A 26,876-nucleotide genomic window follows, 5' to 3' on the forward strand; every position below is an offset into this window, starting at 1 on the left:
TTTTTCGCTGTCACCACAATATAAAGCTTTGTTTGAAATAAAATCTATAGTTTTAAACGTTTTCCTCAACGAATTTGCAAGCTTCGAGCTCAAAAGTATTTAAGTGAAGAATTTAAAACGTTTCAACTTTTAAAATTTGTAAGCCATTCCCATCAATTATATGGCAAGATTATATCTATAGGTAGCCATTTACTACATCAAAATGTTTGTAGGTAGTACATATAAATTGTTACATATTGTAACCGGAAAAAGTACAACTATATTTAGTTATACAGATTCAAATTACACTTACCCGTTTTAGAAGTTTACTGAATCTTTTGTGACAATGTATTACAGAAAATTATTGCGAAAGCTAAAACTAAACGCACCATACCGTTTCGAGAGATCAATAATCTTATTTATTCATTAGGATTTCGTACTCGGGTCCATACTCAATTTAGTTAATAGTCATCTTCTCTTGTAGAATTTGGAAGTAGCATGCCTGGAAAGGAACGGATTCAGATAAAGCTTTTTGTTAATAAATCTGTCATGATGAATGTATGAATGGCTAGAAGCGCAATCGCAGCGCTACGTGATACGCGTGCGCCACTTTTGCAGTCACAATTTTGAACTAATAATTAATGAGGAGTCAGACAGTCGCGTTGTTTGTGCAACCGACTAATTTGAAGGTGTCCTGTAAAACGTTGAGGGAAAAGAAACCTAGGAAAACTCTGTGTCGCGGGTGTCATGGACACATACATACACAACCACAAATTATTCCCAATATAAATGTAGGCCATACAAATATTTCTCCCGGCCTGGGAATCGAACCCGGGACCCCTGTGTGGCAGTCCAGGATGGTAACCGTTCAGTAAGAATTAAGTTATACTCCGTAAAATTCAGCAATTTGACAAGTAGCATTCTAGACACTATATTATCGACAAAAGATATACTTTATTATGGATATTAGCGACAAAACACATGCTACTTTTCTTATTCAGAATTATTAAAACAAAATGAGATCAAAAATTCGTACCTTAAGCGTAGTAAACATAAGCCCTAGCTCTCCGTGTTGCATGCCAGGTTCCAAGAAGTCCTCAACAAAGTGTATCTCTGATCCAAGCTGCAATATCTGAGCACGGACCACTACAAAGTGAAACACTGGGAACAATTCGTCCATGCTCCATAGGTAGCCTGACCCTGAAATGTAATAATAACTATGACTCAAATTAGGAAGTTCTCTATACTAGGAGTACCAGAGCAATGGAATTCACTCCGGGATACAACCCAGAACATGCAGATCAAGTTAAAAAGCTCATTAGCCATATTGCATTTTGCCGGGAATCGAACCCAGGATATTTTCATCCAACCACCGCAATGGGCCACCGAGGTCGTTAATGTGAAAACTTAGTAAATAATTTTCACTGCTTACATAAATTATGTAATTTAAATTTCGACTAAGTGCGATAGGAAGAGGTAAGGAGTAAGAGACAGGCATGTAGAAGCTTTGTGATAAAATATATACGACGTCTATTCAGTACACTTCAGAGCATTGAACCTTGTAATACTTCCCACGCAATGAGTAAATAATTATGTTCGAATAGTTTTGAAGCAATCACACACAGTAGTGGATCTAAAGAAGTTAAGGTCTTGGCATATTGCTCACCTAATTCCTGCTGCACAGCTGTAGTCATCTTCTGGAAGGTTCTCTTGATAACAAGTAGCTTCTCGATAGGTGAGAAGGTCGTCTTCAACTGCTGCAAGGTCTCCACGGCCTCTTGGAACAGCTGATCTTTCATCGGGGAGTTGCAGTTCGTGTAACCGATCCAGAATTTTCTGACAATTTAACATAGAAGCTTTAGCTATATTGAGTGACTACACTAAACTACTACTGACCGCATTTAACAATAAACAATTTTTGATATATATTTGATTGAATATTATGATCAGTGAACGGAATTGAGGGAGTCAATCTACCTAAAGTATGAACGTTTTCTCAGTATGGACATATCCATTTCGTCATCAATGAATATAAATATTGTTTTTTACTATTTATTTTTTAAAGAGTCCAATAAATAGGTAGTCTCATGTTTATTTTTTAATTGGGTAAAGTATTTAAATACGTACCTATACAAACACAACTACAATATTATTTTTTGAGACAATAATTAATAGCAAATAATAATTTGTCGCCAATATACTCTAAATTTCAATAAATAATACGCATATTCAAATATAGTGAGTTCATAGAAATCCCGGGACTTTTAGAAGGGACTGTCCACGTTGGAAGGGAATATCCACGTTGTTCTTTAGTTTAGCTAAATTAACTTCGTCAATTCCGAGCAATGATCATGATGTATTTTATAAATTAAATAAAAATAAAAATCGTACAAACACAAAGAAAAATTCCTTCGACCTGTTTGTTCGATCTTCTTTTTCCTAGTTTCTTGATTATTGAGCTGACAATTTTAAATAAAAAAAAAAAAAAGATACAGATATAACCACCACGCCTATCTTCTGGGGTATGGGGTAGGTAGAGATAGTGGACTAATAAAGGACTAAAGATTAGCACACGTTGTCAAATCACTGTGATAGGGACAAGTCCCGTTTTATTTTAATATAGATAATTCTACTCACTGATCAATCCCTAAGAAGGCCATAAGCGTGATGTCTGGCTGTCTATTCCACTTGAGTAATCGACGCCAATACAAATCGTCTTCTTTCTTGTTATGAAGCGCGTACAGCACGAATAAGGCAGGGTGCACGCGCGGCAGCAATGTGGGTTGCAGGAGGGATTCCGCCGATACTACTTCACTGGAACATTAAGTCGATGAAAACACTTTTAGCTTATAAAGACTCGAAGTCAAGGCCAGTTTTAGAAAAAAATCATGATTTCACATTTCTTCTCAAACGTCATGTTGACAAGTATGACCAGCTATAGACGGTCCCTGACACGTATGTATATGTATTCCGGGAAGGCTGTAGGGAAGGGTTGTGTCAAGGGTTACAAATGTTCTTAAGGTTTCTTGAGTCATTCTGTATCTCTGTCATATGACGTACTACAGGATAGTGCCCTTGGGCCTAACCTATTTCTAATCTACATTAATGACTTGTGCAAACTAAAATTGATGTATTTAAAAGTTGTAACTAATGCTGATGATACTGCTATAATTGGTCATGATGACACTTGGGATAGTGCCCATTCTCACGCTGAGACTGCAATGCGCGTAGTCAAGCTTGGCTTGTGAACAATCTCCTGACTCATAATTTAGACAAAACAAAATTAATTAGCTTTGTGCCGTTACTAACATTACAACCGTATATATTTTTTGCAAGTTAACCAATTTAAACTATTTTAAACTAAGATCTGGCGGTATTTTTTCGTTTTGAAAATGGTATTTTATCAATCACCTTACTTTACTTACTTACTACCTTACTACTGCATTAACATAAAAAAATATCAATTGGAAGATCTCATTCCAATGCCACCGGAGTTGAGCGTTAATAGCTGCCGCAGTCTTATTGACTACAGTAGCTATTATTGTACAAATACTTATAATGTAAATGTTGTTATAATTCCAAATACACTTTCCTTTTCTAGACGACTTCAACCGCTCTACCAACTAACATGACAATTAAGATAATAATATCACAAAAATTACATTTTATTACCTATATCCATTGACTATTGATCGCAATCGATATGACGTACCCATTGACTTACAATTATGTATATGGACGTCGGGTCCGCGCTAAAAAGTGTCCGCACTTGTAAGGCGGTAAAATCGTATACAGAGCGCGACACTCCGCTTTAGTCTTCATTTGTTCTACAGACAGCGCGATACTGCGATGACATTACAATTTAAATTTCGAATAGGTTGACTTGGGACATTTTTTTCGTGGTTTTTGTATTAGACCCGTCGTCCATTTATTTGTAAGTAAATGCCTATATCTCAAAAATTGCATTATATGCATGTCATTCGTATACGATTTCATTTCAAAGTGACAATGTTGTCCAACATTGTCATTATAACACAATTTTAAAGATAATACTGTTTTTGTTGTTAGTTGTCATATGCGTAATAAGAAAAAATAGTAAGGGACAAACATTGGCCTACCAACAATTGGACATCGGGTCTACGGGTCTAACACAAAAACCACGAAAAAACTGTCCAAGGTTAACCTATACAAACGTAGTGACATGTAACGAAAAATAAAAAACTGAAATATTTAATTTAAATTGTAACGTCATTGCAGTACTGCCTAAATTTGCTTACAACAATTTAAGGGCTCAAGAACACCATATTCAGCTTCTACTGGCAACTTAACAAAATGCACCATATTTAGCTTCGACTGAAAATTACTTGAATCATTACACAGGAGTAATGGAATAGCCTTTCTCGTAAATATAAATTTTTTATATACATATATTATTATGTCGAATTTTATACAAATTCACTTAAAGGTATAATAAAGAGTTGGGCAGATACATACATACAATTATTACTACAAATGTGAAAATAAGCGTGTACTATAAGAAATGTACTATTATTCTAACTAAACGTAAACTCAAATATCCGTAATTCCGATTTATAACAAAACCGTTACGCTTTCGAGTAATTTTGATGCTTTTTACAAACAAGATAAAATTAGCTTTTGTTTTGTAATCTTCGTAAAAACACATTATGAAAATTCGAGCTAATGTTATTTCGGGCAAATGTATTTTCTGACTTCTGATAGGCAATCCCATGCCGTAAAACGAGTACAACAATATTTTGTTAGTTATTGCTAACGTTTAATTAAAAAATCATTTTAAAAATAGGATTAAAATCAAAGCAACTCTACAGTTTCTTTGTTCTAAATATATCAATCGCTTGTGGTTCGAACAATTGAAAATGACCAAGAAGTTTATATAAGCTTCTTGTAACTGACGCAATGGGTCTCTTTCCAACTTTTGAGCATGCAATGAGTAGAAAAAGGACAGTTAGCTATTTCATTATTTCGTGTGCTTTTGTAACTTATATTTACGATTCAGTTATACATAAATTAAATACTATAAAACTGTACAAAATAACACTTTTAAATGACAACTATGATAACACAATATATTTGTTTAGTGAAAATATGATACAAAATCCTGTTTTCACACTTTACTGCAGTAATTTTTACAAGTTATTATTTGTACTGCATATATTGGTACTGCATGATTGACAACCGTTTGTCACTCGAACAAACGAAGACTATTGCGCGATTGACACTCTGTATGCAATTTTAACGCCCTACAGGTGCGGACACTTATAGGCGCGAACACGACGTCCATTTATTGGTAGGTCAATGGTCACAAAAGACATTACAGGTTTCCTTGACGACGGGACAAATTTCAAGAGACGATTGTGTTTCTGAACCCAAGTTTTTTTGTACAGGAAGAAACTCCTTTAATACGCGGGAAAAAATAGCTGTAATTTTGATCATGTAGCTCTGAACAAGTTTCTCGGAACAGCTGATTTTCAAGTCAAGGTGTATGGACCCGTTTCTATAGATAAAGTTTTTCATGTACACAATCGCAGTGAAAAATTTGTAACGTGACAAACGAGTTTGTCTATATTTAAGTGGCCCGGATTCACTGAATAAATTTTACAGTGCTCTTATCACTTGATTAATATCTTATGCGTCATAATGCCGGGCGGGGCTCCTCGAAGGCAACACTCAATTACGCTGGACAACTTTCTCGGTCATGCACACTTCGTCAGGATGTTTATACAGTTTATTGTATAAAGATTCAGAGGGACGTCAAATGTAGAGGTAAGACGTACCCTTGGTATAATAAAGCGACAAGGAGTGGCCGATTTGCCTTAAGGCAAAGGTGGCTCGGGCCTGGGGCGGCTAGGTTTTAGGGGCGGGCAATTGTGACAAAAACCGAGTTTTGTAACACATTGTAAAACATATATAATATATAAGAATGACCCATACTTAAATAAATAAAATCTTAAATGTTTTATTTAAATCTGAAACCTCCGCAAATATTAAAAACTAGCAGCTATTATAGTTAACTAAATTTCTGAATTGATTTAGATAAAAGTTGGCAATAAAGTAAATTCATTATGTAGTACCAGTATATTATGATGAGTGCTGAGAGAGGGGCGGCTGGTACTAACTACATAGCCTGGGGCCCAGGGCGGCCATGACTGCAAATCCTCTACTGGCGACTAGTGACCATACGAACAGCAAGAAACAAATATATGCACCTATATGCGAAATTCTATAGCTTTCCTATTTAAGCATAAAAAGTAATCGACAATTTCGTTCATAGAATCTTTCGACTTCTCTACAGAAATGTTGTAATTTTACAAATGTGGCCTTATTACATCAAAGGTACGAAGTAGTAAGCGAGATAAACTGTGTTTTTTTAATAATTATTAATAACAAATATCGAACACAGTATTACACACTATCGACAACATTAGTCGGCAGAGTTACAAGCACAGACATACATACATATCTAGATAGACGCCGCAAGTGGTTACAAAAATTGAAGCGGATATGGGTTATGTTTTTTGTATCTAGTGGAGCAAGAAACATTTTTGACGTAACTCCACTTATGCCATTCTTCCATGAGGGGCGCGAAATGGTTTAATTATGTAATCACATCACTCGCGAAACGTAAGGATTATTTCTAACTAATAGGATATTACTAATACATGAAACAGGGTATTTTTGTCGGAATCACAATCATAACGCAACTGCAACTGTTTACGAACTCCGTGGCCGAACGGTTACCATACCGGACTGCCACGCAGAGATCACAGGTTCGATTCCCGGGCCGGGAGAAATATTTGTATCGCCTACATTTATTTCTCTCGTGAGTTTGGGTGTAATTCGTGGTTGTCTATGTGTGTGTCAATGGCACCCGCGGCACAGGGTTTCCCTAGTGCGGGGCTATGTTGAGTATGTGTGTTGTTATTATTATTATAACTGTTACTCAATAACAATGCACGTTTGTAGCGCCATCATTAATATTGGATGTTGAAACCAATTACGTTATTAAACGAAAAAGGAAAGTTTCCATGTACATTTATGAACGTAAATTATGTATCCTAATTATTTGTAAACTTTGATCCTATCTGTTTTTAATCTTAGTTTGTCATGTTAATCATTCTGAACCCAGCTCTCTCAATGGAATTCAACGGCAGAAGTCCACAATTTATACTGTTTTGTGTGCAGTAAAGTTTAAATATAGAAAAAAAAGAAAAAAGATTACTTTCGGAAAATAATAAATAAATTAAATACCATTGAAAGGTTATGAAAATAAGTATAAATTCGAAAAAGCAACATTTTCGTTTAGTAAAGGTATTGATTTCAACGTGTGAATGTATAAATATGTGTTGTTCGTAAAGCAATACCGTTACTAAACGAAAAAGTCAATTTCGGAAAATGGCATTTAAAGAAGGATGGCGAAAGCTGACCCAATAATCATAAAATCAACGAAGAGCCGTTCATGGAGTTTGCTAGTATAATTTTACGTTTTAGTTTACGCCTAGTTAACAACATATTTTATATATTTTTAGAAGTCGGGAATAAAAAAATTGTAGAGCAATGTATTTTAGAATAAATGCAAAAACACAACACAATGCCAATGTCAATGTCACATTGATAATGAGAACAGTGGGACCATTTGTGGCAGATTTCTGCCATTTGTGCAGATTTGATTTTTGTTCATTTTCATTGCGGCAGAACATGTTAACGTTGTATTAAATGAGGCAGAGTTTGGCAGATTTGGGAATATACAGCAAGTTCCTTATTATTTTTGGGAACAAACTGAAAACTTGTTGTTTTCTACAACTACGAAAAACAGCTGAAGCAAAATACAGGACAATGTTATAAACTTAACCTATATCAGCTTCATAACCCCAGTTTCTACAGGCTATACTCAATTAGCTTTTTGATGCTTTAATAATAAATCACAGGAAAACACTGGGTCACAAAATACACGGAATGTCGCGATGCTTCTTTATGAAAATATTCTAAATATAATATAATTTTCGTTTATAATATTGGTTTCAATGTGCAATATGAGAAAAAAGCTAAAGTGCATGACACCTACATATCACAGATAGCTTGTTGAATTTGTAAGATAATTTACAATTAGTTTTAGGATAAGGTAGAAGTTATATTATGAGGTGATCTTACCCATCTATAGGATTCTGTGAATATAGCGAGGGAGTGCCTTCAGTTTCGTTGTCTTCTTCCACTTCCGGGTCATCCATTTGGTATGGCAGCACTAAGTCAATGCCCTCTAGCGGCAATGCCGGGAATAATAATCGCACTACCTGTTGCGAAAATACCGTTATATGTTTATAAGTTAACAGTTTATAACTATAAACTTTTGAGTGCACATCTTAACATCTATACAGGTCTAATCAAAGTACGAGTAAAGTTTTGGTGAAATTACAGACACATGGGACTTGTCAACTTACGTCCTGGGACGAACGAACTTTGACGACAAACCTAAACTCAGAACAAAGTAACCAATAGAATTTTGTTGGTATCTTTGTGGTAGTCCAGCCGCCGAGTAACCCGCCAAAGCTTCTTAGATCTGGTACAGTCAAGAGCACCTCAAGCTTGACACTTTGTACTTTGGACCGTTCTTATCGTAAGCGGCATAGAGTTGGATTTAAATCTTAAGTGTTAAGCTTGACGTGCTCTTGACCCTGCACAGTCATGAGTTGTCTATAAAGCAGTAAAAAATGTGATACAAATGCAATCATAGGATGAGTGCATATTGTGATTAATTATTTTTTTTAAACAATTTTAATTTAACCCTTGTTGTTCCGGTATTAAGGTCCAACAAGTTTGTCGACAAAAGGGGATTTTTAAAATTTATTTATTTATTTATATGGTGTCCACCTACCAATTAGTTAGTCGACCAGAAAAGAAGGAAGTACAGGAGATTCTAAATTGCTATAGGCCTTTTTGATTTTGATGATTCTGTTTTGTTGGAAGAGGGTACCTCAGTATTAGTCCCATTTAAATTTGAAGAAAATACTCCACTTCAAATTAGGGACTAGGAATCCGGTTTCGCGCACTAACCCTTAACCGATTTCAAAAAAAGCCGATAAGCAAACTTTCGGCATTTTTTAAATAAAAAAGTTATAATCAATCGATGAAGTAATTATTAGCAATATCGTCAGAAAAATCTTGTAGAAATTATTCCGTGCGCAGCGCGACATAACTGTTACGTAAACTGTCACTCCTCCCGCACCGCGCAGCTACCACAGGAACCGACTCAGTTAACCGGTAGCCCTGTAATATAATTATTCTATGTCACCTGGTACAATCTAGAAGTGATGCTCTTAAGTTCCTTAACAGCATGGCTGAGTAGCAGTGGATGTACTCTCACTCCCCCATAAGTAGTATTAAATGCGTTCGTAAGGCTTAGCACCAATTGTCCCAGAGGATGGTGGTTTGATTCACAGGCCTGGAGAACAGCAAAATGTAAATAGGTAGGTTTTGTATGCCCAGTTAAAAAAGAACCTTAGATGACTTTCGTTGTTTACTGTAACACTACTATTAACTTTGTAAGTTTTGTAATTTATTAATTGAAAAATTTGTCTTCACGAGCAAAGCTTTGTATTTTTTTTAATAAGTGCGCATTTGACCTTCATCTCACCTGATGGAAAGTGACGATGAGGTAGACGATGGAGCATGCACATCTAAATAATGCCTATTCACTTTGAAAAGGCCCAAGTTATACTGTTCAGGGAAAGGCATATTCCCTGCCGGCAGGGGGCCACTCCTTAGCTGTTCGCCATATAAATGCGGAAGCAAAACGCTTCGTGTGAATATTTGGAATATCCACAACATAGGGGTAGAACCCTAGGTGATGGAATGGGGAAGGCGTAATGAAACCCTGCAATTCTCTCGCAAAATGACTGCGAGAAATATTTGTATGTCCTACATTTATTTCTCTCGTGAGTTTGGGTGTAATTTGTGGTTGCTATGTGTGTGTCCATGGTATCCGTGACACAGGATTTCGGGGCTATGAGTGTGCGTGTGTGATTAATTTATTAAACATTCTTTATGATATTATATCCTGTAGAATACCGATAAAAACCGCTGGCAACTTTAAATATCACTAGTTCTAATAATGCAAAAGAATACGTACGATTTGCATATATATTTTCAACTCCCTGTAATCCTCCAACGTCAATGTCGTTTGTCCAAACTTAGGTATCACCTCCAAGCAATCGACTACCTTCTCCACGTAACATTCAGATACTTTAATGTAAATTGCTGCATTGGAATTTATTTTCTTCGCCATTTTATTATGTTTCATCTTTCTCGCGCAAGAAATAGCTACTGCTACGTTTTGCCAGATTTTCACATTGTCTATGGTTTGCGGGGAAGTCCCGTTAGCGAAGTGATTTCCTGTTGGGGTGAGAATTGTCTCTGGTACGCCGAGGGAGTGGAAACATTGTCGGAATATTGCGTTCCATTTTTGATGTGGAGCGACACTTAGTTTGCCGAAGGAGCTGCAAAAGAACAAAACTGGATAAGAAATATGACTACATACCGGATCTCATAATATTAAAAAATTATAATATATATATGCAAGACACAGTTTGATATTTTACAAGTTCATCTATGGCTAAGCCTAAGATCATCGAGTGTACAACCAGAAATAGAGACGAAATAAGGGCCATCCATCCCTGGCAACTCAGGGAAATGGGCCTTATATCACTTTTAAAAATCAACTCTCGTTTGCACTGAAATCACAAATTAGAAAGCTGAAATAGTACAGCGCCAACAACTGACCTGTGTGTATGTCTCCGTATATGCAAAAAATATTCTGTACTTATTGTAATAAAAATAATATCTCTAACTATGAGGAGCTATTCCATTCGGTGGTGTGGGAAAAACAGCAAAACATCTAATTACAAAACAAACGGAATTACATTTCATCAGTAATTAAATATGTAATTTTTAAATTTTCGTCCATTATAGCAAAGCTCAAGACATGGTCGTACTGAAATGAAACAATTGACGACACCCGTCAATTGTTACGAATTCGGGCTGGCCAATAGGAGCGCAGTTGTTACCGGTAATGATATGGCAGAATAGTTTTCAAAGAAATTAAATGACATTTCGTCTCTATTTCTGGTTATATACTCGATGTTATACCTTAGTTATACCTATACTCTAGCCAAATTTGACATAGACTTTTTAATAATAAAACGATACTAGGTCAATGATACTAGGCAACCATGATGGCATAGGAAAAGAACATTTTTTGTCAGTGCTAATTATTTAGGCATGTTTTGCCCACACCACCTACTCGCGTAATTAGAATTTAAGTAGGTAATTGGGTTATGTAGAAGTAATTACTCCTGCCCAATTACGTAGTTTGCGAAGCTCCTAACGATTTATGAATAAAATAATTAAGTTTTTAATATTTGGAATTTGGAAGATAACACTGACATTGAGAGAAAGCGTAGGGCGTTGGGCGTTGGTAGTGCGGGGCGACATGTTGGCCAGTAGGTTTGCAAGGTGTATTAACGATGGACAGTTATCGCTATTTAAAGCTAACTGCCTGACCTTTTGCATCTGCAGCCTATGGGTCCACTAAACACGGAAAGCTCTCAGCTGTCTAAGGGTCGTATTCCAGAACTCTACTCAATACTCAAGTCAGGACTTCAGTATTGCAGTGAGCACTGAAAATCATACTCAAGTCCTTGCCATTAGGGTCGTATTTCTAGTGCTTGAAATCATACTCAAGTCTGCTCAAGTCCTGACTTGAGCATTGAGTAGAGTTCTGGAATACGACTCTAAGAGTCGTGTACAATAATATATTCAGGATGCTGTTGCGGCTGGTGCGATTCTGTAGCGTGTCAGGAATGTTCGCAAACGGTCATGTAGATGGATTTGCCGCCATCATGAAAAAGAGAGCGGCATCTCTGACGTGCAGAGTGCGCGGCAATGGTTACAGCATATCGTGAGTATTATTGCTGGCAGGATCCAGGGTCCATTTCTTGAACACTGGACCAAATTTCATGTAAAGAATTAATAGATTCAAGCGTTAAATTGCGGTAGTCCAAGTTAATAAAAATGGAAGTTAATTAATTTTCTACTTCACGAACCGCTCAGCTATTTTGCACTATTTAACCTTCACTGGTTTCGCGGAGTAGCAAATTAACTAACTTCCATTTTTATTAAACTTCATTTAGGTATATACCTACACGAAACCCAGTACATATTCATAAGTTGTAATTAGTAACATTAATGTGTAATTTTTTTTTCTTTGTTACACTAACCAATATTGATTAATAATCCGGAATAAAGTATTTGAATTTGAATATCTATTAAAATTAATAATAATAACGCATGCACTCATAGCCCCGCACTAGGGAAGCCCTGTGTCGCAGGTGCCATGGACACATACACATAGACAACCAAAAATTACATTCTAACTCACGAGAGAAATAAATGTATACAATACAAATATATCTCCCGGCCCGGGAATCGCACCTGGGACCTCTGTGTGGTAATCCAGCACAGTAAACTTTCGGCCACGCAGACAGTTGATATTTACTATATTAGATAGGTAGCAGGTAATGGCAGATGAAAAAATGATAGATTTTATTTTATAATAATTTACCAGCATCAATTTCCGATTCCGAACTTGAGTTACTACTGGAACTCGAATGATTGCAAATCTCCCTTCAAATAAAATAAATAATTAGGGACGACATAGCTCTGTATAAATAATTAATTACTGATAACTGTTGAATGTCATTTTGAATAACTTACTCGTGATTTGCAAGTTCTATTAAACGAAGTTTATTACAGACTTGAAGATTAGTATTATTAATAGCCTACACGAATTTCGGGTAAAATACTAAAATTGTGATAACTGTAAAAAAGTCCGAGACGAAAACCCTAAAAATCATGTTTTTGTTTCTTCACATTTTGTTCTGCATCGAATTAGACTAGAGCATAGTAGTCAGTGTTAAGTAGTAGTTATAATATTAAGTTTATTGCATGTGACATTTTACTACCACGATATTCAGCTATTTTTATGAAATGACTAATACAATAATTATAAATACAAAGATCGAACATAAATATTTGATTGAATATAATTTTTTTTTATGGCAAGGTCGCTGGTTTATATCCAACCGGACCGAAGGAATTTTTCTTTCCCTTCAATCTTTGTATTAATAGTTAAAGTTATGTTTTAGAAATACAACTTACTTGGGCTTAGAATTTTCCGGTAAAAAGGAGTTAGCAACACTCAAATGCATGATAGCGTTACTGATTTTAACACCTTCCGTCCACGCTCCATTTAGAGATCCTTCTATCGTGTCACCGCTGGATAAAGTAAGGACTCCCTTACCAGAAAACACACCAGCCGATCTGAACTCTCCTTCGTAGTGTGTGCCGTCTTCAAATACCATGACACCGTGACCCTGGAGTACAATTATTGGTTTAAAGCTTGGTAACAGGTTTCTATTAGCTCAAGTATTTACAAACAACAATAATGACTGGGGCCTTGTTCAATTCAAAAACAATTAGAATCGCATCGACGAAACAATACTTTAGTATTATTATCGATTTGCACTTACTCCATACCATTATTACCAATGGTCGGAAAAAGCCGTTCCACATATATAGATAGATGTAAAGATATAGCGATGTTAAAAGACCAAATATTAATTAATTACTGTTTCGAATTCCGGCTTTCCGGAAATGGTTTTACTGCATCGTAAGACAAAACTACTGAACTAGGAATTCGATGATGTTGTTCTTTATTTTACTAAAGAGAGTAGTTAATTTCATACGAAAGTCCGGAATTCGAAAAAAATAATTAATTAATTAATATTTAGTGATTTTAACAGCTCTATCGCCCCTTGTAGCTATATCTATACATGTATACTATGTGGAACACCTTTTTCCGACCACTGATTATTACTCATCAATTTGGGAACTTCGAATTATATATGGTATGATTAATGGCAGATTTATTGATATTTACAGCAACTTAGTGATTTTAATGTTATCTATTATGTTTGTTATCTTAGGTCACTGATTGAAATACTAAATTTGATCTTCGTCACGACGTGTACAATTGTATTTTTATGATACTTTAAAATTTCATGCATATCGATAAGGAACAGCCGAGTCATTCTATTCATAGATTGTGTAGTGGATGCCAAGACAGTTTTGCTCGCTGCGCTACGATAAGTATTACCATGGACTAACTTAACACAAGAGGACTGCTAAGCTCCAGATACTACAGACGTAACTCCGAAAAAGGTCAAAATTCCGTCTTATGTCTAGATGGCGCTGCGCTGATCAATAGTCTGGGAGTTTTTATATTATGTAAATGGCTGTGGTTATCAATTAAGTCCTCTTTAATATGAAATATAAGAAATCAGTTTCTTCCTTGTAATAATATTATTCAAATATTGATCATGAGCCAAAATTATTTTCTAAACTTCGAAAAATATGCGTGTTAACAGATGGCATTGTGTCTGGTGTGACAAACAAATTTATAAATTAACGCTGCCTTAATAAATATGGGTAGATGTCGCCAATCCTAAACAAAATAAAAGAATAGTCGGCACATATCTGGGATCAGTGAAACGAGATCTACGTCCCGGGAGACGTATATCTCGGTCTCGATCTAATCGGTTTTTTCATACCTTATTTAGTTTCCAGTTTTATTTTTAAGCAAAATCAGCATAATTGATATTTTTAGGTGACAATAAAACTTTAGGTGCCAATAGATGATCTTTGCGATTTAAAGCTCTCTAGTGGCACTGCGACTGTTATGGATAAGCGTATCTCTTACTACCAGGCCTCACGACGCACGAGCACGACTTGTTCGTCCCGTCATTTGGTATTATAAAAAAAATAGCTCGAAAGTTACCGAAATGGTAATGCTCTTGTTATAACAAAGAAGGCATAGTTGGTGAATGCAGTATAAAGGTATAAGTTAAACGCCCCATTGCGTCATTGATAACGCTTCTTCAATGAATCATAACAAGTCGGAGAACTTTATGGGTTGAATGTCTTTATCAAGGTTTAAGTGATTACGAGAATAGCGAGCAAATAAAATGAGAAATCATTTCAACACTTTTTTAGTATGGGAAAACAGACAACATACATGTAATGTATATATAGTGTACGATCTGTAATGCAAAAAATGTCCGAGAGCCGTACTTTGAATAGTCAGCATCAAAGAAGCCGAAGCATCAAGTTAATCAAAAGTTTATATAAAGAGATCAATTTTACACATGATATATTCAAAGTGCTCAAAATATTCAGTTAATTTGACAAATGTCAACTTTATCACAAAGAAAATAAAATGTATTTAATATTTTAAAGCGCAAAACGATAAATGAAAACTGTAATTTGAATTAATTGAAATAGTGTTATTTCTTGTCAATATTAAGCTTATAGATAAAAAAATAATCACTTTGGATATGTAGATAAATGGATACAAAGATCGAACAAATTCAAAGAAAAATTCGTTCGATCCAACTCGACGTGAACCAGCGACATTTTCGTCTAACGCGCGTTATCGCTCTCCCAGCTGAGCTATGGAACGAATCAGCAGACATTACGAATCTATGTGCTTGCTGCAGATCTGTTTTAGGTTTTAACGGCTTTTTTGTCATAGCTCCTGTGTGAAACTATGAAAGTTTTTTCCTCACTCAGCCGGGTACCTTTACGGCTACCAGGGGCTGACAAGAGATGTCGCTTTATCAATTGCAATATTTATTTATATACTTTAAGCATAAAGATTGTTTGTCTCCAACTGTACATAGTACAAGGAATTCTCCAGAGTGGCCCAGTTAATTGGTGTCATTGTTTTGGCAAATACGAGTAGTTAGTTTGAGACGAGATAACAGATAAAACCGGCCTCATTTTGTTAAGCTTTTTGTATGTCACGAGATAAGTTTTGTATTCAATTTCCAGTACAGGAAATGAAAATAAGTTAATTTGGGTTGTGTTGCGTTTTAATGTGTACCTTAATATTCATCATCATCAACCCATTTATACGTCTCTTGGGCACGAGTGTTTTCTCTCGCTAGTCCGCCACACTGGCCCAATGCGGGTTTTCCGAGGGTTGTGAACCTTCGACGAGCAGGTTTTATCACGATGTTTTCCTTCACCGAGATGTTTCGGTACCATTGGTACCTGGCTATGATACCAGGTATCATCACCCAGGGCCTCAGCTTGAGAACCGATTGGTCAAGCCAATTAGGCAACCACAGCTTAACCTTACCCATAACCAACCCATTTAGACGTCCCGCTGCTGACCACGGGTCTCCTTCATGGTAATAAAATTAAAAAGAATAAAAAGTAATTAATTAAAATTGCAAATTATATCAATATTAGTTACGCATTCATTAATTGAAGGTGTTATTTTAGTTTCTCTAAGATTAAATGATATTTATTCAATTTGAAAATCACCTGATAGTGCATTACGATAATTTTTCCTTATCAAAACGCAAGCGAATTTTTGTTAGACTATTTATGTGCCTTGAGTTATATAAAATACAATGAGATAATATAAAATACATTCTCATAAAAAACCAATTGTTGAAGGCTACGTTTGCATTTTTTTTTTCATAAGCAGAAAGTAAAGATGCCAAACACTATTGTTGTAGAGCACTACTTAAAAAAGAATAATCAATTTCATCGCCATTAACAATCTAGCTCTAGCAATCAATCAGGCTCTAGTACTTCATTATACTGTCACAAAGCAAGACCCTAAGCACATTTCACTTATAAATAAATAAATATTAGACAACATCACATACAATGCTCTGATCCCAAAGTAAGTAACTAAAGCGTTTGTGATATGAAAGTCGGAAACAACGATGGTACCTCAAACACCCGGACCCGAGACAATATAGAAAAGTTAGTTAGTGTCTTGTGAAAGAGTTCGTCCAGGGTAGTACTGCCACCTTACGTATTTCTGCCGCCAAGCAGTAATGTCAGCATTACTGTGTTCCGGTTTTAAAGGGTAAGGGTGTTGGTGAAATTACAGGCACATGTGACTTGTCAACTTATGTCTCAGGGTGACGGGCGAAGTGGTAGTGCCCCTCAGAACTTTGCAATTTAAAGCTCTGAGTAGCACTGTAACTGTTATGGACAGGCGTGTTGCTCACCATCAGGCGTACGACTTGTTCGTCCCGTCACTTGATGTTATTAAAAAAAAAGTTTCTACACTGACCCGGCCGGGGATCGAACCCGGGATCTCAGAGATAGTGACATCGTTAAAACCGATGCGCAAACTACTCGATCACGGAGGTCGTCTGAACTCATGTTACCTTTTCCAATAAGTTTTTCTTAAGTAATTATTATTAACTAGAGCAACTGATAAATTAAAAAGCTAAACTGCACTTTATTATCAACTTACCATCAATTAATATTATCTGTACTTATAATAAGAATTAATTTTTCTATGAATGCACCTATTGTTCTTCTGAGTAGTTTGGTATTTTCCGTGATAAAAATTTAAAAAGTAGCTGCTAGCGAACTCACCGTGAGTACATCTTGCATAAATAATCCTTCATAGTAAATTCCATCTAAGGTAACGATTAATCCGCACCCGTGTTTCTTGTTATCACTCCAATTGCCTAAGTATTTCTCTCCTTTCAGAATGTCGTCCAAGACCCCGTAGCCTTGTTTGACTCCGTTGACCCATTCGCCAGTGTACAACGTGGCTGAAGATGATTTAAAATCTCCTAGTTTTTTAATGCCATGTCCATGTGGTTGACCGTCCTTAAAATAACCTTCATAGATATCACCATTTAGGTATTTTAATACGCCGTAACCGTTTTGGAGATTGTCTTTCCATTGACCTTCATATGTACCTTAAAAAAATATATATATCAGGGTCATCCAGATTAAACCAGAAAATATTTACATTAAAGCAATAATACTAGATAATTGAGACAATACTTACCGACGTTCGGTATTTCCATTTTCCCGTGTCCGCATAAAGCATTTAGCTGGAACTGTCCCACGTAAAGTTTCCCATCTGGCCATTCTATTTTACCATGCCCATGGATCTTCCCATCCAGCCATCTCCCTTGATACTTGGCTTCTTTATAAAAAGTAGCCTTGTTTGAAAAATTATAACTCGCTGTTCTAATAGCCGGCGGTTTAAACGACTCTTTATTCAATGCAGTTCGAATAGAATGGTTCAGGGCGTGAAGCCATTCGGTTTTCTCTTGCTCTGTGCTTGTAGTCACGGACAGAACTTCTTCGGGAGTTGTCAACTGTATGACGTTTTGTAACGATTCAGTATTTGAAACAGGTTCAACCCACATTGTTTGTAATGGATGCACCTGAGGGTTACTGCCACTTATGTGTATGAACAAATCATTAAACAAAACGAACCAATGTGAACTGAATCTTCCAGGGTTCACCAAGTTGAGTTGTCGTGATTTGGATTCTCTAATCAATCGCCGTTCAGGAGTTCGGTACTGATCTAGGCTTTTTCCAACGGTTTCCCAGAACAACTTTGTTATCTCGGCTTCTTTTCGATTTTTCTCTTGCTCCTCAATCAATGAGTCCAAAGATGATATGACCTTGTTCAGTCGTTCACTAATATTTGTCTTGGCATCATTGTTTTTCCGCTTGGTCCTATATCGCAACAGAGATTGTGCAATACATTTATACGAACTCAACCTTGTTAACGGTTGCACAAAAGCCAGCGCGACTATGGCTTCTGAAGTCTTCTTATTATTTTTCTGCTTGTTTGATGGCAGCTGATCACTAAATAAGTTATAAATATTTGTTGGGACATCAACAATAGTATTAATCTGAGCGAAACCTCCAATAACAATCAAATTATTTACAGCTACATAATACTTTTTGTACAAATAAATATATTCTTCTAAATTCCTTATTAAGGAAATATCACAATCATTTATATGTTTCTCGGCATATTGCCACATTGAGAGTACATTCAAAGCAGTTATGTTTAATATTTCACCAAAAGTATCACAAACCAAATCATAAATATTGGGATGTAGAGCAATTCCTTTGCTCTTCTTGACAAATGGTTTAACAAGTAAATGGTATATTGAAAGCATTTCTTCTAAATATCTTTGAGCAATGGAAAGGTCTTGGAACTCTGGTAATTTCATAGACTTTTCTATTGAGCAATAAGTAATATGTCCAGAGGACAGTATCCTCCAATGGTAACACATATTCTGGGGTTTGCTGGTGAAGCTTTGGAGTTCACTAATATCAGTAATTTCTTCTTTAACCTTCTCAGTCTCCATTTCTTCTAATTTATTATTTAAATTTATGATAGATTCAGTGTAACCATCTGTATGCTTTCCCAAATAGAAAACATTTTCATTGTGAGTATAAGCAAGTGTGTGGTGGTTTGTAGCTACCATATCTCTGACACGATCACTATCAGAATTCTCTGTGAACTGTTTTGGACCACTTTTGTCTTGTCGAGAGTCAAAACTAACTTGATGAAAATGATTATAGCCCCAGATAAAAAGCCGTCCATCTAACGTTAGAGCAGCACAGTGCCATTTACCACATGACACTTTTTGAAGTCCAAACCCTGATAAACTCATCACTACCATGGGTTTTACTCTTTTTACAGTGTCTCCAATTCCTAATTGCCCATATGATATGTCACCCCAAGTCCAAAGTTCTGTAGCTAAATTATTCTTTCCCAATTTTGACATATTTTTAAGATTCTCATTTTTCTTTGCTGTTTCAAATTCTTTCTCACTGCTTATTGTACTTGTTGAGAACTGTAACTCATCCATATTGCTATTAGATGTACAACTGTTCATGAGGGAATTAAGGCCTTCATTGTGCAAGCGCATATGCATCTCCACAGCTTCATTATTATCACTGCTCCCACTAACATGTCTTGATAGTGTTGCTACTTTGTCCCCCACTGTTTTTACACCTTCATAAACAAAGTTTGTTAGATTTGATACATTCTCTTTAATTATTCTAGTAGGTTTCTCAGTATATTCCACTAAGTAGTCTTCTCCAGCAGATACCCAAGAGAGTTGTCTGCTCAGAAACTGTCTTGCAGCATCAGTGTTTATAAAAATATTGTTAACTTTTTCTGTATTTGCTTGAGGGGTATCATCTTGTTTATCTATCTTGTCATCTTCACTGGCAAGGGTTTTTACATCATCTGATTTTCTATCTGCATCTAAGTTATTAGAACTACTTTTGTGACCAGTATTTGTTTTTGTGATTTTTGATTCTTCTGAAGATGGACTAGAATCTTCTGTAAAGCTGTGAGCATCAACATGGACATCTGTCTGTGGAGCCGTGGTACTGCTGGAGTCCTCACTAGACTTGCTGATTTGGACTCCAAGGGGACAGGTTTCTGATAGGGATGGCACAGATGCTGGGGACGCTAGTCCTATGATGGTCTGGCATTGTGAGCAATTTGATGCAAACACCTCTTCGTCTTCATTATCACTATCTGTGTCACAATTATCTGACTGCTTTACATTTTTTCTAGCTATAACTGCAGCAAAGTTCTGTCCTACAGATGCACTGTATACTGTCCTGCCATCGAAAAACGGGACCTTTTTAATACAACCAGTGTCTAATGATATTTGAGGCATACAACCGGAGCCCCATAGCTGCCCGTCACTACTGATAAAAAGTTGTCCAAAGTCATTAGTCACCACATTCCTGAATTTCACTTTGGAACTAGAACTTTTAAACCCATGAGGACAGCACTTTGCATCTTCCTTAACTACAATTTCTTCCTTATTTTTAAAAGTAGAATTTGTTTTGTATAATCTTCCATAGACATCAATAATGTAAAGGATATCATTGTGATATGATATATCTATTGCTGAAATGCCACTGATTTTCCTGAATTTCAAGGCATCTCCTTCAATGTCACAGTGATAGAGGCCATGGTCACTTCCTAATACAATAAAATCTTTACCAAGGGAACACAATTTTACGATTTTTTCAGGTACTTGTTGGGATGAATCGATATCCAACGGTGTTATTCCTCTCCAAAATTTGTGCCGATTCATTATTTGGAAACCACTTTCTATATAGGATAAAAAGTAGGTGTATCAACGATATTTTAATTGTAACAATGTATTAGGACGTTTTCACCCATCGTTACAGTCCTTAAGATTAACATAGTAAATTAATAATTGTTGCTAAATGTTTCACACATTATTTACAATTTGTTAAAGAAGTTTACAAAACCAGGTATTTTATCTTGTCTCAATTTTGATAAAACAACACTGACAATTTGGTGGGGGAATTTACGACAGGCAACTGACAAGTTCATAAAAGTTATAGAGAAAGTAGAATTTGCTTAGGAATTAGGGAAATAACTATAAAATTTAAGTTTAAATTCTACATTGTCTATGACACAAATGGTTGTCTTTGTCCCATTTGTGACGTCATGGGATTACTGAATTGAATGTGTTTTAAAAATAGTAATAAAACTTGTTACCTTTTGCAAATGTAAGAAAATAATACTATCTAAAATTAAACCGAGCTGTATTGTACTACAAACGAAATGACCATGGCTTTGTATCACGCCTTTACGGAAGAACCGATTGTATTTAAATAATTATTTTATTTAATGACTTTTTTTTCTTGATTTAAGGAGCCGAACTTAGGGTGAATGTAATTATTTTTAACATAAACAAAAATAATTTGCTAAAAATAGAAATAAACTGACTGACATAATATGCCTGCTGCACGGATTTATATATTTCATAAACTGGATCGCGCACTTCGATATACCAATATTACAAACTTACAGCTTATTGGATTATGTTGAAGTTTATTTTAAGTAAAAGTAAAAAACCGAGTCACATGGGATAGCTCACAGTAGTGGTCTGTCCTTGTTAACAAGTTGCCAACGCTAAATAAAATCATTTTAGGTAGTGTCTAGTTTATTAACTTTTTTAAATTTTGGTTAAATAAAATTAGCTTAAAGGTAATATGCTTTTACTGTAATAATACAAAAAAAATATATATATAATATATAAGCCTTCTATTCTGATTATGAATATATAAACCTTCTATTCTATTTTTCTATTATCAAATTTGCATATTAATTTGTATTATGAATTAATATTAGTAGTTTTGGTCATTCATAAGCCGCCACATTTTCTGTAAAAATTAAAAATTAAAAACAATATGGCTGGCTAAAACATGAGTGAGCACACTATTAGAAAGAGACGCATTACTACTATGAAGGCTCTCACTCGGCTCGTTTTATAAACTTTTTCAGAACTGTACTCAATGCTCAAGTCAGGATTTGAGCAGAATTGAGTATGATTTCAAGCACTGGAAATACGACTCTAATGGTAAGGACTTGAGTATGATTTTCAGTGCTCACTGCAGTACTCAAGTCCTGACTTGAGCATTGAGTAGAGTTCTAGAATACGACCCTAGGTGCGCGGTCCAGTTTAATATACAAGTCCGTGGTCTGCTGAACATATACATATATTTTAATTTATTGAGCATTGCATTGCGTATAAATAATAAAAAAAGAAAGTATTTACAACGGGGCAAAAGTGGCTGATTATTATTATTGTTTATTTGTTGAGCATTGCAACTCAAAACGTAATAATAATTAAATTAAAATAAATTTGTGAAAAAGCTGTACATAAACAAATAATCAAGAAACGCACAACGTAATTTACATAAACTAAAAATAAATTCGTGTAAAAAATGTAACTGCTAAAACCCGCCATTTTCTTTTTTCTAATTATTATTGTTACAACCCACCTTGATCGAGGCAAAATTAAGTATGTAGAAGAAAGAGATAGCACTCTATAAACAGGTAGTCTTTTGTTTGTTGCTATTTTCTCAGTCTTGTCGTGTACAGATATAATTAAGCGATTCTTAAAAAAAATAACTTCAAAATCGAGAAGTTCATTGACTCGCTTGTTCTTTATTGTTAAAAATGGCGAGTCGAGGTGGTTCGGCTAGGCGTGTTCCTGAAACTGAGGCAACAATTACGTACGTGCAATGCGATGGATTGGTAAGTTTTGAGCCCAAAAAGGTTTTGTATAGTTTAGTTCAGTAATATTGAAAAGTAACCTCAAGGCAATCATGCCAGCACATCAGCGTATGTTTTCGCATTTTTACGACTTATTACAACAAACTCCTTCTCTTATAAGTTAATTTTCTGCAAGTATTATGCTTCTAATTTCGTAACATATCCAAGAAAGTTTTTGAGACTATTTTAACCAATTTTATGTAGGTTATATTTCTTGTACTTTTAATTTAGTTTGCCACAATACAAACAAGATTAATTTTATTTTCTCTTAAACCTAATTTTCAAAAAGTGAATGCTCCCGCACCGCCCTTTGAAACAATAGGGTTTTCTATCGCGTCTTGATTGTTTACAGTAATTTTTAGCAATGACTCATTCGAAATCTTGCCAAGTTGACGATTCTGAGTGATTATTGATAGTTTTAATGATGATCTCAATATCAATAAAGTGTAAAAAGTGTGATATCATGAGTGCAAAGAACTTTGTAGACATTGTGATGCAAATGCAGTGGCAAACAGCTTATTTTGTCTATACCACTAGTTGAACAACTGAATATGAATTCAATTTTTAAACTTCTTTTATCATTACTTTATTTATATGTCTTGTGTTAGCTTAAAAGAATTGAACTGTGTAGGTTACATACATACTATAAGCTGAGAACAGGTAACTCTTGTAACCATACATAGCTCGTGCTATTCTCTAATGGGCGTAAAAAATTCATTGCTGAGCAATCATATGCCTCAGCCAGAGGAGGGTAAAAAAAATGGGAGCAGGAAGATTTTATGGTTCTTTAATTCTGCTGGTTTTGATCAACTGCTGGTTGCAGTGGCAACCGTTAGTTGCGCAGAGTGCAACAGGAAGTGAGCTCCAGTACTTATCTGGAACATAGGGAGAATACTGTACACGTACCCGGGGTGGCTCATCTAAGGCACTAGCCTTCTGAAAACCGGATGAAGTCCATGCAAACAGACTGATCTGGGGTCATGGGGTCTACTCTCGATCTCCGTCCGACATCCTTCCGAAACAATTACTGTCAAATAAGTATTATTCGACAAAATTAAAAGACAAGAATCAAGAATGAAGCTTCATTCGCATCACGCGTCTTTTCATTTGGTCAAGTATTGCTTATTTGGCAGTAATTGTTTCGGACGGATGTCGGACAGAGATCGAGAGTAGACCCCCAGGACCTGACTGAGTAGGTCCCTGAGTGGGCTTACTTCTTCAGGAGTGCCCTTCCCATATAACCAAGAGGTTGATAGGGAGGGTCACTATGAACAAAATTTATGTAAAAAAGATATGAGAGCTGCTGGTTGCAGTGTTGAATGGCGGCATAGGCTCTGAATTAGCCACATTAAGAATCTTTAAATAGATATCTGAAATAATAATAATATAGAGTTTAAGGCTGCAATTTTTAAAACAAACGCGTACTAAGAATAAGCAAACAAGTGTCCTGTATTTACAAAACAAACTTTGTCTAAGTTTAATTTAATTTATCACTGCAAAGTGATAAATTAAATTAACTTTTAAGTTTATTTTTTGCAATTTCTTGCTTAGACTTGGGGAACATTCATTTTGTAAATGTGAAAAACTTGTTTAGCTCGTTATTTAGGCGAAATCAAAGTATGTTGTATTATAAATCTTAATCTTAAATAGATAATAATAATAACAAAATTATTGTTATTAACCTCTGCACTAGAATTTTATCAGTCTGTATTCTGAATTGGTCATTGTTTACAAAAATAAGGTTGTTTCTTTTTTCTTACTATATAAAACGACAGAATTGTTTAACAATTCCAGGCGGTGATGAAAATTGTCAAACACTGCCATGAGGAATCATGCAGCAACATGGAAGTGGCTCAGGGAGCCCTTCTGGGCCTTGTGGTGGAGAACCGTCTGGAGATCACCAACTGCTTCCCGTTCCCAAAGCATGATGATACCATGGATGAGGAAGAGTATCAACTTGACATGATGAGGAGACTCCGGCGAGTCAATGTTGATCATTTTCATGTTGGATGGTTAGTTTTCTGCAGACCAAACTAATATGCTACAATTTCTCCTTGACCCAGCACCCATGCGGGTTTTAAGAGAAGGTCTTCCTTCACTAAATAATTTTTTTTTAAACATATATGTTGTATAAGTTTCTGAAAATGTATTTTTGTTCTACACCGTTTTACACTTTAGATTGAAAAACAACTGTAAGCTGCTTGCAGTAAGAATGGTGCAAAGTCCAAAGTGTCAAGCTTCATGTGCTCTTGGTTGTACCTACCAGGGTTGTTGCGTATATCAGCATCTGTGAGCAATCTGCATAAATTAAAATATCCGCATCCACTTCAGCATCTGCAGTCATCGATGCTGATATCCATTGCGGATGTTCAAGTTTCGATTTACAAATCTTCCAGTAACAGACTGTAAGCAGAAAAACCAGTGCAGCTGTTGTTTTTGAATTATAACTTTGATAAAATTCTATAATGATTAAGCTAGACACTGATTGTTTTCATGCAGATTGATTCTTTTGTTAATAAATGTCACAAAATCATTGAAATACTATTTTATTACAATACCAAACAAAATATGAAGCTTTTTCATGTAGATACATTCAGTAAGGATATACAGTATTCATGTTGAAAAAAAAAAATCAACATCCGCATCAGCAACTGCTTATGTTAAGGTTAAAACATCCGCTTCGGCTGATGTGTCAAAAACCTGCATCAACAACAACCCTGGTACCTACCTGCTTTCATTTATTCTGTTGCATAAGAAAACTGAGATATATGCATTATGTTTCAGGTACCAAAGTGCAGATGTAGGCAACTTCTTAAGCCAGTCACTGCTAGAGTCGCAGTACCATTACCAAACGTCTATTGAGGAGAGTGTAGTGGTCATCTATGACACCAAGAAGTCTGCTAGGGGATTCCTTACGCTGAAGGCTTATCGCCTTACTCCTCAGGTTAGTTTATATTGATAAATTTATGTAATTAAGTATTGTCTAAACATAAGTACTTGGTCCATAAAAACCCTTGTTGTTATTTGTGGGATGATCCAAGAGGTCGTGACCGTCAGGATAGCTGGACCAATCGACATATACAAATAAAATTTTGCTCATTATTTACTACCTATTTTCTACTATTTAGTACCTTTATTGACATTTATTTTTTACCTTTGCACTAATGGAATTATTAAAGAAATAAAGTGGCCAGCCATTCTGACGTCAGGTTGGCTGGACCATTTTACTTTTTCCATGGTTCTAGCTAGTTCTAATTTACTTTTTGTATATATTATTTAAATTATTGTATATATATTGTATATATATTATTTACTACCTAACTTCTATCTAAACATACTTTTTTTCACTACTTTGCAAAAGGTATCCTCTAAATAGACAGTTTATCGTAATTGACCCTTGCTCTGTAACCACACTTCTCGGGAGACGTGTGTGCTCTTGTCCAGAAAAGTGAGCTTTGCCAGGTTGTATCCATCCCTAAAAGTGTTTTATTATATCATAATTTAACTTTGGTTAGTGGGTTTTATTATATCGTAAAATTTTATTTACTTGTGGATTTGTCTTTAAGTTTTTGCTATGGTAAGGGGTCCATAGCCAAAATAAGTAATGGAACCATTGGTCTAAACTGAGGTTAACCAGGATATAATTTCTTTTGACCAACTTGGCAGTTTGGTTCAAATTTACAAGACTAGTTGAGTATTACAACATATATTATATGCAAAGTGCTGAAACAAAGCAATATATTTTTGGTCATGGCAGTTTAACAGGCTACCATGTCTACCATGTTACCAGTCAATAATATATATAATATATATATATATATATATATATATATATATA

General features: G+C 35.5%; 2 protein-coding genes across 2 annotated transcripts in view; one reads left to right on the forward strand and one right to left on the reverse strand.

Annotated features, from left to right (window-relative positions):
• LOC113235078 (alsin) lies at window positions 1-21,343 on the reverse strand. Its single transcript, XM_026470639.1, has 10 exons — window positions 17,957-21,343; window positions 17,533-17,864; window positions 13,228-13,442; window positions 10,142-10,508; window positions 9,305-9,454; window positions 8,167-8,306; window positions 2,617-2,793; window positions 1,646-1,815; window positions 1,016-1,179; window positions 1-481 (listed from the first exon to the last, which is right to left on the reverse strand). Exons 1-10 carry the CDS (start codon window positions 21,039-21,041, stop codon window positions 437-439), a joined length of 4,845 nt encoding a protein of 1,614 aa, XP_026326424.1. The 5' UTR covers window positions 21,042-21,343; the 3' UTR covers window positions 1-436.
• Window positions 21,344-22,893: 1,550 nt separating this feature from the next.
• LOC113234971 (eukaryotic translation initiation factor 3 subunit H) overlaps window positions 22,894-26,876 on the forward strand; it is a 7,277-nt gene continuing 3,294 nt past the window's right edge. The window contains exons 1-3 of the mRNA XM_026470490.1: window positions 22,894-23,020; window positions 24,833-25,050; window positions 25,823-25,982. Coding sequence (XP_026326275.1) covers window positions 22,943-23,020; window positions 24,833-25,050; window positions 25,823-25,982 — 456 coding nt within the window. The 5' untranslated portion in view covers window positions 22,894-22,942. The remainder of the gene's footprint in view (window positions 23,021-24,832; window positions 25,051-25,822; window positions 25,983-26,876) is intronic.

Source organism: Hyposmocoma kahamanoa, unplaced genomic scaffold, assembly GCF_003589595.1.
Source record: "Hyposmocoma kahamanoa isolate Upper Pololo Valley unplaced genomic scaffold, ASM358959v1 102, whole genome shotgun sequence".
In the NCBI taxonomy this organism is placed as follows: domain Eukaryota; kingdom Metazoa; phylum Arthropoda; class Insecta; order Lepidoptera; family Cosmopterigidae; genus Hyposmocoma; species Hyposmocoma kahamanoa.

Bases quoted from the DNA above. Each gene is read 5' to 3' on its own strand.
- LOC113235078 (XM_026470639.1), bottom strand. From the start codon at position 21,041: ATGAATCGGCACAAATTTTGGAGAGGAATAACACCGTTGGATATCGAT. The intron at 13,443-17,532 runs GTGAGTTCGCTA...ATTGTACTCCAG, and splicing joins TTATGCAAGATGTACTCACG to GGTCACGGTGTCATGGTATT. The intron at 10,509-13,227 runs GTAAGTTGTATT...GTTCTTTTGCAG, and splicing joins CCGGAAAATTCTAAGCCCAA to CTCCTTCGGCAAACTAAGTG.